General features: G+C 37.3%; 1 protein-coding gene across 1 annotated transcript in view; it reads left to right on the top strand.

Annotated features, from left to right (window-relative positions):
- The first annotated feature begins 238 nt into the window (after positions 1-238).
- pola2 (polymerase (DNA directed), alpha 2) overlaps positions 239-19,781 on the top strand; it is a 69,955-nt gene continuing 50,412 nt past the window's right edge. Inside the window, exons 1-9 of the mRNA XM_028802316.2 lie at positions 239-570; positions 5,852-5,976; positions 6,137-6,231; positions 6,954-7,011; positions 7,289-7,398; positions 9,171-9,364; positions 11,408-11,496; positions 16,022-16,177; positions 17,896-17,958. Of these exons, the coding sequence (XP_028658149.1) occupies positions 486-570; positions 5,852-5,976; positions 6,137-6,231; positions 6,954-7,011; positions 7,289-7,398; positions 9,171-9,364; positions 11,408-11,496; positions 16,022-16,177; positions 17,896-17,958 (975 nt within the window). The 5' untranslated portion in view covers positions 239-485. The remainder of the gene's footprint in view (positions 571-5,851; positions 5,977-6,136; positions 6,232-6,953; positions 7,012-7,288; positions 7,399-9,170; positions 9,365-11,407; positions 11,497-16,021; positions 16,178-17,895; positions 17,959-19,781) is intronic.

Here is a 19,781-nt window from a genome sequence, read left to right as displayed (position 1 = left end):
TGGATGCTCCTAGGCTAATGTTATTTCATACACCCTAATGATCAGCCACGCAAAATTTGGAGCTTTTATCCACTTTGTAACGGTAATCTCTCTAAGCCACCACACAATACAGATACCTTTTGAGGCTTTGCGTCACTGACCGGGTCAATTGCAGTTGTTAACCAATCATATTTAACCTCTGCCTCGTAATAACGTGACGTTCGTGTAGGCGACGACCATTTCACGGAAGCGAGTCTTTGATTGGTGGAGCGCAGCTTTTGCCGTAAACCAATTCCAAGCGGCGGGAGATTCTTGATTTCGCGGCACTGTGAGAAAAGTGGCGACTTTGGGTACTTTGATTAAGTTGCTGTTTCCGTTCGGTTAAGACTTTTTTTTTTGCGTTGCAGCTTTTTAAAATAAGGCACTGCAGGTTGGATTTTTGTTGAATCCGAGGTGGTGAGCCAGTCGGAAGCTTCTTTACGGAGCTGCATTGCACAAGTAAAATAATGCCGCTTGTTAACATCGAGGCGCTGAAATTCGAGTTGTCCACTTTTGATATTGATTACGAGGATGATTCTGTTCTTGATAAACGTAAGTCCTTCCGCAATGAATATCATACTCATACTATGCATGTCTAAATCTAGTCCGTTTTATTCAGATATACGTGTATGGGGCTGTAGAGGGACAGTTTGTTACAATTACTATTAAGATCTAGGCCAGTCTAAGAAAGTGATAAAGAAAATTGGTTATGAAGTAATAATTCTTCTTTCAGTTTATTGTTACAGAAAAAGTCATTTAACATTTGTGTATATTTTATGTATAATGTGTTTCTGTGTAAACCAGTGCAACTTAGAACGGTAATAGTGTCATTTTGATGACGTCTGCCAGCTCTACATTATACTAATTTATTCGTATCTTGTGGTGGAAATGTACAATGAACGTGTTTGCAGAAAATTATAATTCATAACTCGTAGTCCTAGGTGGCCTACGTTTATGCATGCAGTGCCACATCTGAGGGCAATACTAGGTACACCGGTTTTAGATACTGGGGTGTTTTCTAGCCATCTTGAATTGGCCTTGTTTTATCACTTGTAAATGGGGCTTATTATATGTAACTGGCTGGTATCCAGTACCACTAAAATATATGTCACATCAGGACAAAATGATTTTTTTCATTGATCTGGCAGAATGAAACAAATGCAGATTTTGCTCAGAAAATGTCTGTTGCCTCACACTGTTTAAAGGATATACATGTACAACTATTAATGCATTCTTTGGTTTGGTACTTGTATTATGTGCTGCTGAACCACTGTTACTTGTTCAATGCCTTGCATACATTTTTAAACAGTAAAGACAATTGTACTTTTTTCCCACTTTACTCACGAAATTTGGGTTTAAGATTAGAATATGATTTAGATATTGGGTAAAAATGTCGACTGTTATTTATGTGTATTTTCATCATATATGCCTTAACATTTTAAAGCAATACCAGTTTTTAGTTCTCTTCAATTTTAAGTCGGTGTACGAAGTGGGATATTTGACTGGCTTATTAGTTCTTTCCTGTTGCAAAAATTTTGCAAGATGTGGATGTGCAGTTTGGGATGCTGCCTTTTGGAGCCAGTAGGCATATTAGGAATATGAGAGAATTGTATGTAATCTTATTTCAACAGTAAAAAAAAGATTGCATTTTTTTTTTTTGGAAAAACTCATGCCTGCATTGGGGTTGGTAATAACACAGGTAACAGGTGTTCTGACAGGTGACAGCTAGTGGGTTAGAGGTTAGAAATGTAATGAAGTGATAAGAACTTAACAAAAGTTGGAAGTAAAAATTTAATACTGCACGTGCTAAGGGGGAAATTCAATTCACCCCGTCCAGGGACAAAGGCAGCCAGTGAGCATTGAATTTAAGGCAAGAAACAAATGTGGAGGATGTTACGACTGTCCTTTGCAGCGCAGAATCACACCACCAATCACAAAAGAGTGTACTGCATTCAATACAGTAGCAGAAGCCGATAAATAAAGTATCTGTTTAGTTTTATTTTGGTCATTTGTAAATAGATATTTTGAAATTTTGTGATCTGGTGTTGCACTGGCTAGTGGTCATACCTCGAGTTTTCTTCAGGAGCTCGGGTTGAGGATGGAAAAAGAAGATGGATAGTCTTTACTTCACGTCGCGTGAAGGACTAAGCATGTTCTGCCAATTAAGTATTATTGACACATTTCCAATATTCAGTGTTTAAACAGGTAATAATATGTAGTTAAGCACAATTGCTGCTACAAATCAATGTACAAACGCATGGGAAGAACTTGCCAACCTTATAAAGACCTGGCACTGTGAGGCAAGGTCTGCACTACTCCACTGCCATTGTTAAAACATCTGTACAAAACATACTATGCTTTAACATGGTTAAAACTGACTGTATATGTATAACCTTTGTTCAGTTCTCATCACTTGATTGCAATATACATGCATGCTTAATCTCTCCTTCAGTAAGCTGTCACTAAGCGACAGAAGCATGGGTGTGCACGTTGATAACAGCAGCTGCAGGTATGAAATAACACAATAATAAATATTTATTGATTGGCAGGAATACATTTCCATATAATTGTGCAGAAAAGTAAGCCAACCATTTTAATTGCAGTAAGCAATCGGTCAGAACCACCGCACACAAATTGTGTACGCATAGTGGCTTTTTTAAAGTATTTCTTAATTTTATTTCACCCTTTGTTGCAGTTTGATGTATCTAAATTAAAATTTCTAACCTGTTACAAATCTAGTATTGGTAGAAGAATAGAAGGTTGCAAGGCCAATTAATATGTGGTCCATAACTGTTACAATATTAAAAGTTCATATATAATTTGAATTTTAGTCTTTATTTTAAAGCAATTCAGTATGACTGGTAAGGGGAGAAATTTAGCAGGTATGATGGAGAGAAGGAAGGTTAATATATTGTGTGTGCAAGAGACTAAATGGAAGGGGAGTAAGGCCAGGTGGATTGGAGGTGGATTCAAATTGTTCTATCATGATGTGGATGTTAGGAGAAATGGGGTAGGAGTTATTCTGAAGGAACAGTATTTCAAGAGTGTTTTGGAGGTGAAAAGAGTGTCAGGCAGAGTAATGATTATGAAGCTGGAAGTTGGAGGTGTGATGATGAATGTTGTTAGTGCATATGCACTGTAAGTTGGGTGTGCAATGGGTGAGAGAGAAGATTTTTGGAGTGAGTTGGATGAAGTCATGAACAGTCTACCCAAGGGACAGAAAGTGGTGATTGGAGCAGATTTCAATGGGCATGTTGGTGAAGGGAACAGTGGAGACGAGGAGGTGATGGGTAGGTATGGTGTCAAGGAGAGGAATGAAGAAGGTCAGAGGATAGTGGATTTTGCCAAAAGGATGGACATGGCTGTGGTGAATACGTATTTTAAGAAGAGGGAGGAACATAGGGTTACGTACAAGAGTGGAGGAAGACGCACACAGATAGATTACATCCTATGCAAAAGAGTTGATCTGAAGGAGATTGAAGACTGCAAAGTGGTGGCAGGGGAAAGTGTAGTTAAGCAGCGGATGGTGGTCTGTAGGATGACGTTGGAAATCAAGAAGAGGAAGAGAGTGAGGGAAGAGTCAAGGATCAAATGGTGGAAGTTGAAAAAGGAAGACTGCAAGGTTGAGTTTAGGGAGGAGGCGTGACGGGCACTGGGTGGTAGTGAAGAGTTACCAGGCAGCTGGAAAACTACAGCAGATATAGTAAGGGTGACAGCAAGAAGGGTGCTTGGCATGACACCTGGGAAGAGGAAGGAGGAAAAGGAAACCTGGTGGTGGAATGATGAAATACAGGAGAGTATACAGAGGAAGAGGATGGCAAAGAAGAAGTGGGATAGTCAGAGAGATGCAGAAAGTAGACCAGAGTACAAGGAGATAAGGCGCAAGGTGAACAGAGAGGTGGCGAAGGCTAAAGAAAAGGCGTATGATGAGTTGTATGAGAGGTTGGACACTAAGGAGGGAGAAAAGAACCTGTACTGATTGGCTAGACAGAGGGACCAAGCTGGGAAAGATGTGCAGCAGGTTAAGGTGGTAAAGGATAAAGATGGAAACGTACTCACAAGTGAGGAGAGTGTGTTGAGCAGATGGAAAGAGTACTTTGAGAGGCTGATGAATGAAGAGAGAGAGAGAGAAGAGGTTGGATGATGTGGAGATAGTGAATCAGGAAGTGCAACGGATTAGCAAGTAGGAAGTAAGGACAGCTATGAAGAGGATGAAAAATGGAAAGGCCATTGGTCCAGATGACATACCTATGGAAGCATGGAGGTGTTTAGGAGAGATGGCAGTGGAGTTTTTAACCAAATTGTTTAATGGAATCTTGGAAAGTGAGAGGATGCCTGAGGAGTGGAGGAGAACTGTACTGGTGATGATATTTATTTAAGAATAAAGGGGATGTGCAGGACTGCAGTAAATACAGTGGAATAAAATTGATGAGCCATAGCATGAAGTTATGGGAAAGAGTAGTGGAAGCTAGGTTAAGAAGTGAGGTGATGATTAGTGAGCAGCAGTATGGTTTCATGCCAAGAAAGAACACCACAGATGCAATATTTGCTCTGAGGATGTTGATGGAGTAGTTTAGAGAAGGCCAGAAGGAGTTGCATTGTGTCTTTGTGGACCTGGAGAAAGCATATGACAGGGTGCCTCGAGAGGAGCTGTAGTATTGTATGAAGAAGTTGTGAGTGGCAGAGAAGTACATAAGAGTTGTACAGGATATGTACGAGGGAAGTGTGACAGTGGTGAGGTCTGCGGTAGGAATGACGGATGCATTCAAGTTGGAGGTGGGATTACATCAGGGATTGGCTCTGAGCCCTTTCTTATTTGCAATGGTGATGGACAGGTTGACAGATGAGATTAGACAGGAGTCCCCATGGACGATGAGGTTTGCTGATGAGATTGTGATCTGTAGCAATAGTAGGGAGCAGTTTGAGGAGACCCTGGAGAGGTGGAGATATGCTCTAGAGAGGAGAGGAATGAAGGTCAGTAGGAAAAAGACAGAGTACATGTGTGTAAATGAGAGGGAGGTCAGTGGAATGGTGAGGATGCAGGGAGTAGAGTTGGCAAAGGTGGATTTTAAATACTTGGGATCAACAGTACAGAGTAATGGGGATTGTGGAAGAGAGGTGAAAAAGAGAGTGCAGGCAGGGTGGAATGGGTGGAGAAGAGTGTCAGGAGTAATCTGTGACGGACGGGTATCAGCAAGAGTGAAAGGGAAGGTCTACAGGACGGTAGTGAGACCAGCTATGTTATATGGGTTGGAGACGGTGGCACTGACCAGAAAGCAGGAGATAGAGATGGAGGTAGCAGAGTTAAAGATGCTAAGATTTGCACTGGGTGTGACGAGGATGGATAAGATTAGGAAAGAGTACATTAGAGGGTCGGCTTAAGTTGGAAGGTTGGGAGACAAAGTCAGGGAGGCGAGATTGCGTTGGTTTGGACATGTGCAGAGGAGAGATGCTGGGTATATTGGGAGAGGGATGCTAAGGATAGAGCTGCCAGGGAAGAGGAAAAGAGGAAGGCCTAAGCGAAGGTTTATGGATGTGGTGAGAGAGATCATGCAGGCAATGGGTGTAACAGAACAAGATGCAGAGGACAGAAAGATATGGAAGAAGGTGATCCGCTGTGACAACCCCTAACTGGAGCAGCCGAAAGAAGAAGATTTTAAAGCAAATCAAATAGTATATACTTAGTGGTTTTATACTTTAAAGCAAGTGTATTGGGTGTCGCAGAGTGCATTTAATTAAATACGTTCTGAATGGCAGCACAAAAGAGTTACTATGGAAGCTCCTAGCAAGTACATTTCTTCTCATTTTGACCATTTGTGTTCTTTTGCTTCAGTTCTGGAACAGTGCACCTTTCACCATATAACTGAGCATACAATTGTGTGTGAGTGGGTGGCTTTCTCAACAACACGTGGAGAGATGGTCCTCAATAGTGAAAACTTGGAACATTTCGAACATGAGGTAACTAATGCAATGAAATTTGTTTTTGTATTTTCTTTTGCTATGTATACTTTAAGGTTTAAATACAAAAAGAAACTAATGACCTCTGTTTCAGTTACTGATAATTTATGAAATTTGTACCATGTAGTGACTTCCAGGTTTTTGCTCTTCCCTATTGCAGATACTCAAAAAGAAAGTGGCAAAGTCCAGACAGACAGCAGCAAAAGTGATCAGCAAAGCACAACACACTAAAGACCTCGGCTCCCTTCAGGAACTGTATCCTTTTAAATGTAAAGGTTCATTGCTTTGATATGTTTTATTTACTTTTCTAATTTGTTTAATTGTCACACTACGCTGGATTTATTTTCTGGAAAATACATGTCTTGAATATAATGTTGACAATATTTTAAAGTTTACTTGAATATTGCTTAGTATGAAAAGCACTTTCCTAAAAGTATTGTTAAGAATCACAGGTGTAATGCCTTGTCTTTGTAAAATGTTTTCAGAAGTAATCTGTAGATCTTTTAATTAAAGCAATCAAGTCACTGTTTTCAATACTTTAAAATTGTTGCTTGTAATATAATAACATGAAACAAAAATTGAATTCTGCCGTTATTGCAGTTTTATCACAAGCTGATTGAAATTCTGCTAAAATTCAGTGAAGTCAAATCAGTTGATCTGTTTGAGACATTAAATATTTAAAGCAATAAGTGATTGTCAAAGGTTTTTGTTAATGGTGATGATGGTTTTATTGTATGAGGCATGTAAATAACTTTGTGAGTAATACTTGCATTACTAGCTGTTTTAATAGTAATAAACCTCTCTTCAAATCGAAAAAAAAATTGTGATTTCTTGCTTGTGGAAGGCAAAGAAGCAGCTAATTATTCTGCAGTAATTATTTATTAATTTGTTTTGGTTTTTTTTTATGGGAGAGAGTGAGGTAGATACTGTAACCTGTATTTAATCAATGAAAGTTTCCTTGATTGAAATGTGTGCAGGATCCAAGCAGAAGTTGAAGAGGAGAATCTTTTGGATTCCTACTCTACACCAGCTAAGGTATGTCCTAAATGAAAAAAACAGAAAGCAAATAAGCAATGATATGAGGAGAAGAGCTGTGTTAAAGTGATATTAGATTTTTTTTTTTTTTTTTAGAACAGGGAATAAATCGTTCATGTGTTATTCAGTCATACTTGGTTGGATTCCTGTTGATGATTGTCGCATAAAATAATTTTTTTTCCCCAAGAAAATCAAAAATCAGTCTAAATTATCATGCAGCTGTTTTCAGTGGAACTGCTGTACTTAACAAGGGATAGTTACAATTTGTTTTTCACAGGGCTCTCAAAAAAGACCACTATCAACTCCAGAAAATCCACAATCTAAGAAGAGTCTTTTGGTTGCTTCCAGTCCTCTTCGACTTTTCTCACCTGCTAGTTTCTCACCAAGGTACTGACTAAGCATTTTTATAGTACTCCTATGTTGTGTTCTGTATCTTGATTGTAATGTGTTTTTTTTTTTTTTTTTTAATTTTTTGATTAAGCAAATTTTAAATTTCTTAACTTTTTTAATAATATAGTATCTTTAACTAGAAATAAGTAGAATATATGTTTCAGTGATGTGTACATAATATGCTTTATATTAAAAATGGGGCAAAGACTGTTATACTTTACTGGATCACAGTTTTATTTCATTTGCATGCTTTATTGCTTAATGCGAACATTTTATTTTGATGGGGATTGTGCTGCCTTTTTCATAACTTGTATCCTTAAAGCTAATAAGTAGGTAATGTTGTATTGATTTTGCTTGGCTTTAAACTGGAAGAGTAGTTTACTTTGCTATAAAGTGTAAAACATTTCACACTTTTTATGTTATTAGTGATTTCAACAGTAAATGATTATTCCAATAGATAAATCTTAACTTTTGAGACCACATCCTTGAGGGCCAGATGTAAATATTAAGCATTTCTTTTCCCAAATTGTAACATGATCCTGAATAAGTGTGTTGCCCAATAGAATAATTTTTACAGTCTATACATAATTAAATTTAAAACCAGTGATTAGTTCATCAATTTCTAAAAGACCATTATGGATTGCAATTCAAGTAACATACTTCAACTCTGACTGTCTATGTATGTCAGAAGGTATTTGAGTAGTCACAGGCTATAAGTGTAAAGTTAACACCTTCTTTCCAGTTTTGAATCCAGCAAGACACAAACAGCCAGCAAGAGCACATTGCCACCAATTTTACTAGGTTTTTCTACTATCTATAGTCTAAACCAGGGGTAGGCAACGTCGGTCCTGGAGTGCCACAGTATGTGCAGGTTTTTGTTCCAACCCAGTTAATTAACGAGAACTCAATTATTGCTGATGAAGCACATATTGCTTAAGTGACATTTTAATGCTTCATTTTAGTGGTCTCGCTTGTTAAGATTCTCCAACCTTAATTGCTTATTTCAATCTTAAACTGCTGCATTCAGTGTTTTAATTGCTCCTTATTAGCAATAAGATGTAAAACGGGTAGGCAATGTCGGTCCTGGTGAGCCGCAGTGGCTACAGGTTTTCATTCAACCCAATTGCTTAATTAGAAACCAATCATTGCCAATCTCAGACCTTATTTAATTTTATGGCTTGTTAGTCTGTGCAATGTAAGGCTTTTATATCATAGATTTTTTTCCTTTCCAAGGATATCATCCAAATGATTTGAAGCCTAAAACAGATCATTTTCAGTCTGTCACATTTTTCTATTAAGTGTTTTATTAAATCAAACCGTGCATGATGAACACACACAGATGTAATTGGAAAAAAGCTAGCTGGAGAACTGCTGGCTGCTTTGTCTTTTACATCTTATTGCTAATAAGGAGCAATTAAAACACTGAATGCAGCAGTTTAAGATTGAAATAAGCAATTAAGGTTGGAGAACCTTAACAAGCGAGACCACTAAAATGAAGCATTAAAATGTCACTTAAGCAATATGTGCTTCATCAGCAATAATTGAGTTCTCGTTAAGGAACTGGGTTGGAACAAAAACCTGCACATACTGTGGCACTCCAGGACCGACGTTGCCTACCCCTGGTCTAAACAATATACTATACAAAAATATTTTTTTCCTCCATTGTGATTAGCCTTAGATTTCTATTTATTTATTATTTGATTACATTTCTAGGAAGCAAAATTGTATGTAATGAATTTTTACGCCTTTCTTATTGCACCTTTTAACAGTTCAACGCCATCTCAAAAGTACAGTTCTCGAACCAGTCGAGGAGAAATTGTAAACACATATGGAATAACACAAGGCACCTCATGGTGTGGCCAAGGAGGAGCACAGACTGTGGTGCGCTTCTGTGATATGAGTGAGGAGTCCCTTTCCAGAAATTACAAATATATGTTTCAGAAGCTGCGGGACATCCGTGATGGTGAGTTATGTCCTGATGATATAGTAAAGTACGTTTTTTGGCAACATTTTACAGGTTAAAGCAAGAGGTACAATAGGTGTTAAATGATTTGTTCATACTATTTTTGTTTGTTCATAGATTGAAGTCTAAAAAAATCAACTGCTTAATATCTAAGTAGTCTTCTACTGTTCCAATTTACACACCATCCTTGTGAAGTTTTCCTGTATTAAAATCTGAATAATTTTGTATATACCTACGGTGTAACATTTGTTACCTTGATATATATAATGGTGTATCTTATCATACCATGACAAACCCAGAACAAAATAACAACCATTAAACAAACCGTTTAATATTAAAAGACAATAGAGTTGTGACAGTAGACACTAAAATACATGGATTAAATATTTTCCTCAAGTCTTAATGTAAGCCTGTATCATAATTGCCATATGGAAAAGTAATGTATTTGTTTTTAGGGGTCTTTTTTTGTTTGCTTGTATCCAACTCAGACTTTTTGTTCCCAAGTGTATTATTTACATCATATGCAATTTCTAATTTGGTAATCTTTGGCACATCTGTATGTGATGAAAATATGCACAGCATCTAAATGAATACAGTTTCTTAATGGTCCTCCTTCTTCTTATAATATGGAAAGTTCAATATTCTGTTAAAAAAAAAAAAAACCTTTTAGTTGTTATTAAAGCCATCTTTAAAGTACCCTAGGTTCTTGTCTATAAGCCGGACTCATGTATAAGCCGGAGACCAAAAATCATACGAATTTTTAAAATAAAATCGTATCATAGATAAGCCGGACTCATGGATAAGCCGAGCGTACTATAACCTATAACTAATAGAAGGGAGGGAGGTCAGTGGTCTCACTCGCACCCATTTAATTTCTTTAAGGGGGGAGAGAGTGTGAGATATTGGCATCTCTCTCACTCCCCGCATGGCGCGGTTGGAGCGGCCGGAGCGCGTTCTTTCTGCTCTGGGCGTCGCCGAGTCAACACGCGCGCGTAGCGGTCATTTAAATTGTGATTTTATATGTAAGCATATTTAAATATATATTGCTGGTTCGCGGATTTCTGCGGACAATGGGTCTTTTAATTTCTGGTACATGCTTCCTCAGTTGGTTTGCCCAGTTGATTTCATACAAGGGACGCTATTGGCAGATGGCTGAGAAGCTAGATTGCTTACTTTTCTCTCACTCTTGCGCTGACTATCTGTGATCCTGACGTATGGGGATTGAGCAGGGGGGCTGTTCGCACACCTAGACGATACAGACGCTCGTCTAAAAATGCTGAAAGATTATCTTCATGTTGCTATCTTTTGTAAAGCTGATTCCTGAAAAGACATGCTGCACGGTGCTTCGCATACTTAAAAGCTCGAAGGGCACGTATTGATTTTTGACTGAAAAACAAACTCTGTCTCTGTCTCTCTCTCTCTTCCTGCTCCTGACGGAGGGGGTGTGAGCTGCCGTCTTCAACAGCTTTGTGCCGCGGTGCTTCGCATACTTAAAAGCCAAACAGCACCACTGATTTGTTTACTAGAGATTGTTTTCTCTATCTATGTGACATTCTGTGCTCCTGACACACACACCTTTGAAGAGGAAGATATGTTTGCATTCTTTTAATTGTGAGACGGAACTGTCATCTCTGTCTTGTCATGGAGCACAGTTTAAACTTTTGAAAAAGAGACAAATGTTTGTTTGCAGTGTTTGAATAACGTTCCTGTCTCTCTACAACCTCCTGTGTTTCTGCGCAAATCTGTGACCCAAGCATAACAATATAAAAATAACCATATAAACATATGGTTTCTACTTCGCGGATTTTCTTATTTCGCAGGTGGCTCTGGAACGCAACCCCCGCAATGGAGGAGGGATTACTGTATAAGCCGGATTTATGTATAAGCCGATATTCTATTTTTTCATTTTCACAACTTTTTTCCTTAGATAAGCCGCGGCTTATAGACAAGAACTTAGGGTACATATTTTAGTTAATTGATTTGCAAACATGCATTACATAAGTATTTATATTCTAAATTTCCTTCATATAATCTTTTATTTAGTCTTGGCTAATAAGATCGAAGATCTTGGGGCTACACTCAAAAACTATTACAGTATTGAAGAGTTTGCATCAACTTCATTACCAGCACAGGTAAAGAGTTAATCTTGTCTACATTAACCTATTAACCCTGGATTGAATGCCATATATTCATGTATGTTCTACCTCCATTGTCTTCACTCCCAAATGTGTTTTAAAATAAAGACTGATTCCAGAAAATGAGTGAATTAATACTATTTGTAAATTTTTATTTACTTTTTTTAAACTTAAGTATTTGAATGCCTTGAACAACATTTCTTTAGGACTGGGTGAATTCTTTGTTGCACATTTAAAATGTCATTTTAGTAAAGGAGTTTCACAAGCATCATGGTCTGTTTTCACTGTAGAGAAACAGGCTAGAGACGTTGTACCCATCAGCCAGAAGAATGACAAAGAGGTGGCTTGATCACATTTGTCTGCAGATACTTTACTGGGCTAAATAGGCTAAGTTAAAACTTATGTGATGGACTTGTTGTTTTATAATGACAAGTAAGATGTTTTCTACAGATAGTTGTTGTTTTATCATATTGAAAAGTCCTATTCTGTTCAGATACTAATGTGAGCAGTAAGGCACTACAGTCTTGCCCTCTAGCCAATTGTATGGGAGGGATTTTATGTGAAAAAGGAAATGTAAATTAAAATTATAAAATGAAAATACAATCTTTGCAATTTAATTTTCAAGGTCTATGCGCAAGAACACTACAAAATTTTTAAATAAAATAACAGCATTTGCAGTTTCATTTTCAGCCTGCACAGCAATAAAGCTGCAAAAATGAAAAATAAAATGCAAATAAGCACTGGCACCACCTGCTGCTCATTGAATTTTCTTTTCCACTTTGCATTTTCATTGTCAAATAGTGTAGGTCAGTGGGTGGGTCTTTGCACCTAGAGTTCCCACAATCCTTTGTCCTTCGTAGCTGTAGCCACTTCACCTCTGTACTGTGAGCTTCACAGTGTAACTGTCCATCCTCTTCCGCTTATCCGAGGTCGGGTCGCGGGGGCAGCAGCTTGAGTAGAAATGCCCAGACTTCCCTCTCCCCGGCCACTTCTTCTAGCTCTTCCGGGAGAATCCTGAGGCGTTCCCAGGCCAGCCGAGAGACATAGTCCCTCCAGTGTGTCCTGGGTCTTCCACGGGGCCTCCTCCCGGTTGGACGTGCCCGGAACACCTCACCAGGGAGGTGTCCATGAGGCATCCTGATCAGATGCCCGAGCCACCTCATCTGACTCCTCTCGATGCGGAGGAGCAGCGGCTCTACTCTGAGCCCCTCCCGGATGACTGAGCTTCTCACCCTATCTTTAAGGGAGAGCCCAGACACCCTGTGGAGGAAACTCATTTCAGCCGCTTGTATTCGCGATCTCGTTCTTTCGGTCACTACCCATAGCTCATGACCATAGGTGTAACTGTGTAACTGGACCATGTATAATTATAGTTCTGAAGTTATTATTGTGCTAATTAATTACGATATTTAATGTGACAAAAATGTATTGCTTCATAATTTACATTTATTTACACTGAAGTGGAAATGGGATGCTCCTCCTACATCCTATTCTGCTGTAGTTGACCGATGACTTGATTGAACTGTTTATTACAGCTTTTTAAAATAAGGTGATACAGTAGTGATTATTTTAATTACTTTGAAGACTTTCTATAATCCATAGTTTAGTTTAATTCAGGCTTCTTTTTTTTTATCCCACCTCATTAAGAGTCAGCAATATATTTGTTTTGACATGTTTCAAATCATCTTGCTTATGCATAAAAGTACATAGGGATGCATTTTATCCCAAGTTGGGTGTAAACCTGCCCTTTAGGCAAAGGGAAAAGGGACTATAAGTTGATCATTATGATATATATTTTATGGGATCCCTTGCCCATTTAATAGAAAGCCTTATTAATTACATTTGATAAATATCTTGTGCTGTTTAATGTTCATCACACAAAAACATCTGGTATAACTCTCTGGTGGAAAAAGGTGAGCCCAGGGTTAACTAATGCATTGTGTTTTGCATATGTCCACTATTGATGTCAAGGTGTTTAAAAAGGTATCCATATTATACAGTATGTTTTGCAATGCAAAAGAGGGTTTTTCTTGCAATTTAAATCCTAATTGGACACAGCTATTAACAAAAAGGCTGTTTTTTGAAAGAAACTGGCCATCATACACTTTTAAAATACACCTTTAAAGAAAATCTTCTCATAGAGCATAAATTACAACTTAATAATAAAAAAAGATTAAAAGAAAAATGGATTTGAGAGAGCAAGTAAAGCACATTAAAGAACTATTGGCAGGCACTTTGTTGGCCTCAGTCTTTACAATTAAAAATGTGTTCTGTTCCTTCTTCAAGTCTATCTCTTATATTGTACACCATCAGATTTTGGATAAGTGTTTAAAGGCCTTTTTATTGACTGACTTGTAGTATAAATGGAGCTAGAGATTTTAGGGACATGTTTGACTCGTGGTTTTTTCAATTAAGTCCCTGTATGAGTCCACAGTGATCATACTCATAATGTTGTACTTTTAATCAATATGAAACGCAAGAGGCAAACATTAGTAATTTGATTTGTTTTTGTTTTTTTTGGCTTTTATTGTTACATTATCTTAATAGTGCAGAACTTAAGAAATGTACTGTAGCCACTTTACATACTCCATAATTCAAACAGAGAGTGATAGCTGTTCACAGATTTCTACCATGATTCTGCAACTTTAAAGTGTTGTACTTTTTTGGCAACTGCATAAGAGGATAAGAATGATGAATGTGTTTGAAAAATAAATGCCTTACACGTCCTCAGTTGTCGTCTTCAGTAAATACACACCAAATGCCAGTGTCATCAGAAAAAGAATCCTAAGTCGATTGGAAAAATGAATGACATTACTTTTATTATAGTATGATTATTTTGGTCTTTCAGTGTGATAAACAATTGTGAAAAGTAATACTGAGTAAACTTAAACTCATAATTTTAATAAATATGACAAATTATATCAAAATGCACCAAATTGGATACATGATGTTTCTAAAGTAAACATAAAAAATTAAGACATGTGCTTAAAAGAACCTTACAACCATAAAGTTAAAAATGAGAAAAATTTAAAGTGGGATGGGACAGCAAAGAAATAAGCTTATATATCACTACCAGACTTTATTCTCTTTTCAGACACATATATGCCACATGGACAGCCTGGAAGCAATTTTTAAATTGTTTATATATTCAATTTATATAATCAGTAACTTTTCCATACACACTGTTTTAAGTGCTTGAATATATTAAAAATTACCTCATATATAATGAAGGGCAAATAAAATATTTTACTGTAGTTAGATACTAGTAAACAAAACAATTATGCAAAAATGTTAATGTTGATTGGCTGCCTAACATCTACACCAGCATTGTATACACCTTATGCCCCAGTCCGCCTTAAGAACACAGAATTTCCTGTTTCCAGCCTCCTCCTACTCACTCCTGTTCTTGTTTGGCAGGGGTATGCCTGCTCTGAGCATTGCAGTCAACTGTCTCACTTTGGCAAGGTTAGGTTTAAAGTATACCGTATCGGGTGGCAGGTTATTTTTTCAAATGGCTATGCCTGTATATTGAGTTTCACCACACTGCTGTGCTGGGTTTGCATTACTTCGACCACCGTCCTTGGTATTCTTTACAGGTGTCCACAACGTTTGAAGTGGATACCCACTATCGCCCAATTCTTGACTACCAATTAACTTGTAGCTTTTTTTTTCTGGCCCACTGCCAAATTTCCATGCAGATGAAGACATTATGAGTTCTCCCAGGCCACTTTACCACAGTAGCTGTGAAAGATCCTTAGTGATTATAAATCACCTGTATGGTTAGTGAAGTAGGTTTACTTTTGGCACAGGTGTATGCAAAAAGAGGCTCAGAGGATGAATGAATATCGGCTACAGCCCAGTGCTTTAATTTCATTGAAAAGACAGAGACACATCTAAGTCGATACTCTTCTGGTACCAAAACCTCCTCCGAGAGCAACTTTTCCCAACCATCCAAGAACAGTTTGGTGACAAACAGTTCCTTTTCCAGCATGATAAAGCACTGTGCCATAAGTCAAAAGTGATAACTAAGTAGCTCGGGGAGCAAAACATCGAAATTTTGGGTCCATGGGCAGGAAACTCCCCAAACCTTAATCTCATTGAGAACTTGTGGCCAATCCTCAAGAGGCGGGTGGACAAACAAACCCACAGATTCTGACAAACTCCAAGCATTGATTATGCAAGAATGGACTGCCATCAGTCAGGATTTGGCCCAGAGGTTGAATTACAGCATGCCAGGGCGAATTGCAGAGGTCTTAAAAAAGAAGGGCCAACACTGCAAATATTGACTCTGCACATAAATTTAACATAGATGTCAATAAAAGCAATTGAAACTTATGAAATGCTTGTAATTATACTTTAGTATACCATAAAACATCTGACAAAAAGATCTAAAAACACTGAGGCAGCAAACTTTGTGAAAACCAATCTTTGTGTCTTTCTCAAAACTTTTGGCCATGACTGTAGGTTGAGTGTTACCTCTGTTTGAAGGTACGAGATTTTCAATGATGTTTTGCTTTTTCAGGAGAATGCCGTTTTACTGGGACAGATCTGCTGTGACAGCAACGGCAAGCTCAATGCCAAATCTGTAGTTTTAGAAGGGGATTTGGAATATTCTTGTGGGATGCAAGTTCCTGTAGATTTGTCAGAACTTCGCGAGTACTCCCTATTCCCTGGACAGGTAGGCCACCAGATTTACATTCATTGCCATTTAATTTAGTTTTGTATAAAATGTATTCAGTTTATTTATTCCAAAGTGCATTTTTATTGTATGTTTATATTTGTTCATAGTATTGTAAACTTATTAATGCACCTGAAAAAACCTTTAAGCTTGAATAATTCTTTTAAGGATTGGCTGAGGAGTGAAACTACATATTTGTTTTTGTGCTTCTCTTAATGCATGAAGTGGAAAAACTGTGAATGATTCGTGTTTGATTATAATCTCATGTTAGAGACATGACAGCTACTGCATTAATTCAAAATTAGTTCAAAAACCCAGCCTACTACACTCTAACAAAACTAGTAGATTTGTCATCATGTATACCAGTCTGTAAGCAAGTTTAAAGGTTTAAGTGCTAATTTTTTTTTTATTCCAATCCAAAAAATGTGTCACTTTACCTGAGAGTTCAAAATAATACTGTGGGAAATCCATTGAAAACATTTGAATGAATTGTTAAATTGGTTGTTATTGTATAGAGTGACTAACGTGGAAATCTTTTAAGTGTATAAATTTTATGATATGATCACAAGTTTTCTCACAAACCTATTTGAAATGATTTGTTTTTTCTTTTGATTTAGTAACAAATTTTATGTCATAGTCCTCACAATCACCCCCGTCCAATATTTATTTCCTGGTTTATTCTGTACAGTCATGTAGCCATATGTATAGTATAGAATCACAAATCATTTTAATTCAGTCACGCTGAGAAAGTAGCTTAAAGTGCATGTTTACCAACTGTCTATGTATGTAAATAATACTGTTTTTTGATATTGTAAATTAGCTTGGATATAGATGTTTGCCAAATGTACAAACTTAGTTGTGATTTATGTAGATTGTAGTTGGGGTATTGAAGACATTCATATCAAACTTAGGAGCACATGTAAATTTCACACAGAAGATGGGTTAGTTAACCAGGGCTCAGCTAATTTGAACTGGTAATGCTACCATGCCCAGTGCATTTCCTGTCTCTGGGTGAAGAGACAGGAATGCATTTGGATCTTTTCTGATGCTGCCTTCCCTCAACTACAGTGCACTCCTGATAAACTAGCTAAGCACAGGATTCTTGCACACCTCCTGCTGTGAATATCCGTGCCTGGCAGCTTTCTTGTGTGGCATGTGAGAGTTTGTCCAATTTGAGTAAATTTCTGCAAATGTTTGGAACCAATCAACAATATTTATTTGTGTGGACGGAGTGTCCAGCCTTTTGAAGATGAACAGTGTTATCGACCATTGGCTCAGCCCTACATTGAACCTATGACTAGGAATTAGTAAAGAGCTGGTTCCTGCATTTTACTCTTTGGTGCCTAGGATAGGTTCAGGCTTCTCGTGAGCCTGTAAATGACAAGTAGGTACAGGAAAGTTGAGTTGGTTGATTAAATAGGTTGTCTAATAAACAAATATTTTTGGAATGAAACTCAAAACATCCACAAATAAGATATATTTCCTGTTGTTTACCATCCAATTTTACAGTAGAAATTGTAGCATATGCTACAGGTTATGGCTTTTTGCTTTCAATACTAAGCCAGTTTGTCTTAAATGTTACTTAGTAATGTTTTTGTGAGATATATATTTTACTTGAATGCTTAATTTAATTACAACAGTTGAATTATTTAAGAAAATAATCTCTTAAGTTTGAATGTATGGTTTTCACTTTTTTTTCCTTTAATTTTTTGTCTCAGGTTGTTGTGATGGAGGGTATCAACAGTACAGGGCGGAAGCTGGTGGCCTCTAAATTGTATGAGGTAAGGTGATGGATGTAAAGCTGTCAATGTGCCGAAGTGTGTTTGTTATGTTAATATGGATGGAATATGTGATTAGTTGGAATGAGCAAGTTTGTTTTAGAGTGAAGAATCTGTCATTACCCCCCTTTAATGTGTTGCATTTTTTAGTTCATTGTTTGCCTGTATGAAGAACAAATCCTACTTGTACAGAATTGCAGAGAGGGTGCAGATCTTTTGAGGAATGTTTGGCAGCCGTTTCATTGAAGACTGCTCAATTTATTCTATATTCACAAGGATTGGTGGATAAAGTGATACTTGGATGGAAGTCCAAAGGAAGGCTTCCATTATATAGGAGTTCTGTGGACAAAAACACTAACACATTGATTATGATGTCTGTGTGTTAATTTCAGATACAAGATAAAAATAGATTGGATTGGATTAATGTAGGTATCAACCTAAGGTAGAAGTATGTTTTGCTGAGAATTTACAGAGATGCATACTAGGGCTCTGTGATGTGTATTGTCTATGATAATAATCTAATTATTGTTTTAACAGTGTATGAGCTGACATTATGGTTTGGAAAGTGAGTGACATAATTGATAATCAGAAACTTTCCTTGATAATTCACGCATTCACTGCCTCATGTAACTAGTCTCACAGGGCCAGACATAATTCTCAAACGAGAATACACATCTGGGGACAATCTGTTAAAACATTTGTAGTGAATAGCGGTGAAATACAGCACTGCAAAGTCTCCATGCAATGGGCTTCTTCCTAAATACCCATCCTAATTCTTCCAGTCCATCCATTTTAAACCACTGGGGTTCTGGGAGAGAGTACAAGAAACTGAACAAAATACTTGACTCTGAGAGAAAATAAAACACTAAAGTTGTTGTTATTCGTTTAGGAGTTTAATAGAACAAGGTAACTGAAGCTTAAGGATTAATTTGCACATTTTTTTACTTACTGAGTACTACAACAGAAGAGAGACACATTTCTAATTAAACAACAGTGTTAACTTCCTTTAGTTATTTGTTTAGATGTGCCATTAAAACCACGGATACCAGTCATGCTTCTGAGTACTTCTCCTGGTAGTGTTAGGCAGATTTTTTGAATCGGCTGTTTAAGTACCGAAATCTGCATCTCCTGTTGCTCTTCTTTATCAACTTTCATAAGGGCAGTCCTTTTCACCTCCTTTTGATGGGGTATAACTCGTCGTTTTCATCAAATTCATATTTTGCAATTCATATTTTTATGAACATGGCTGTTTATTGTAACCAGAAGCTTAATTAAAGAAAGCACCATTGACATTTGCAATTGAAAATCACCTCCACTATTTTGAGCACAGCCTTTAATGAGGCATTGGATTGGTTTAGAAATGTGACACCTGGGGGGAGTCTAATATTCCTACCACTCATTGTTGTCTCATGACTTGTACATTATACAGCTGCAATGTAGCAGGACAAACTTGCGTGTGCATCATTTTTTTTTCCTGTGCAGTATTTGAAGGACGTGAAGTTTGGATTTGGTGACTTGTAGTACTATATCTTAAACTTTTGTTTGTGCTTATATGCTGCACAGTTCACCTTAAACAGAGCATTTGAATATTTATCAATGCCCTATATTTCAATTATGATTGGTATTTTATTTCCCTTGGATTCATGTCTTTTTTACAGTAAGGGGAACTGTCTGTTGCTCTCGTTATAATAGTATTAGTTGGTCTTTGTTCAAATTTTTTACAAAGTAAATCCTGCAGTCCACTTTGAAATAGTTTACTCATAGTTGCACTGGTTAATTTCAGTAATATTTAGACTGGTGATTTCAATGTGTTTGGTGTTTTTACT

The sequence above is a fragment of the Erpetoichthys calabaricus genome, chromosome 1, assembly GCF_900747795.2.
Source record: "Erpetoichthys calabaricus chromosome 1, fErpCal1.3, whole genome shotgun sequence".
Lineage (NCBI taxonomy): Eukaryota > Metazoa > Chordata > Cladistia > Polypteriformes > Polypteridae > Erpetoichthys > Erpetoichthys calabaricus.
The sequence above is the reverse complement of the archived record's forward strand: the minus strand, read 5'-3'. Positions and strand labels throughout refer to the sequence as shown.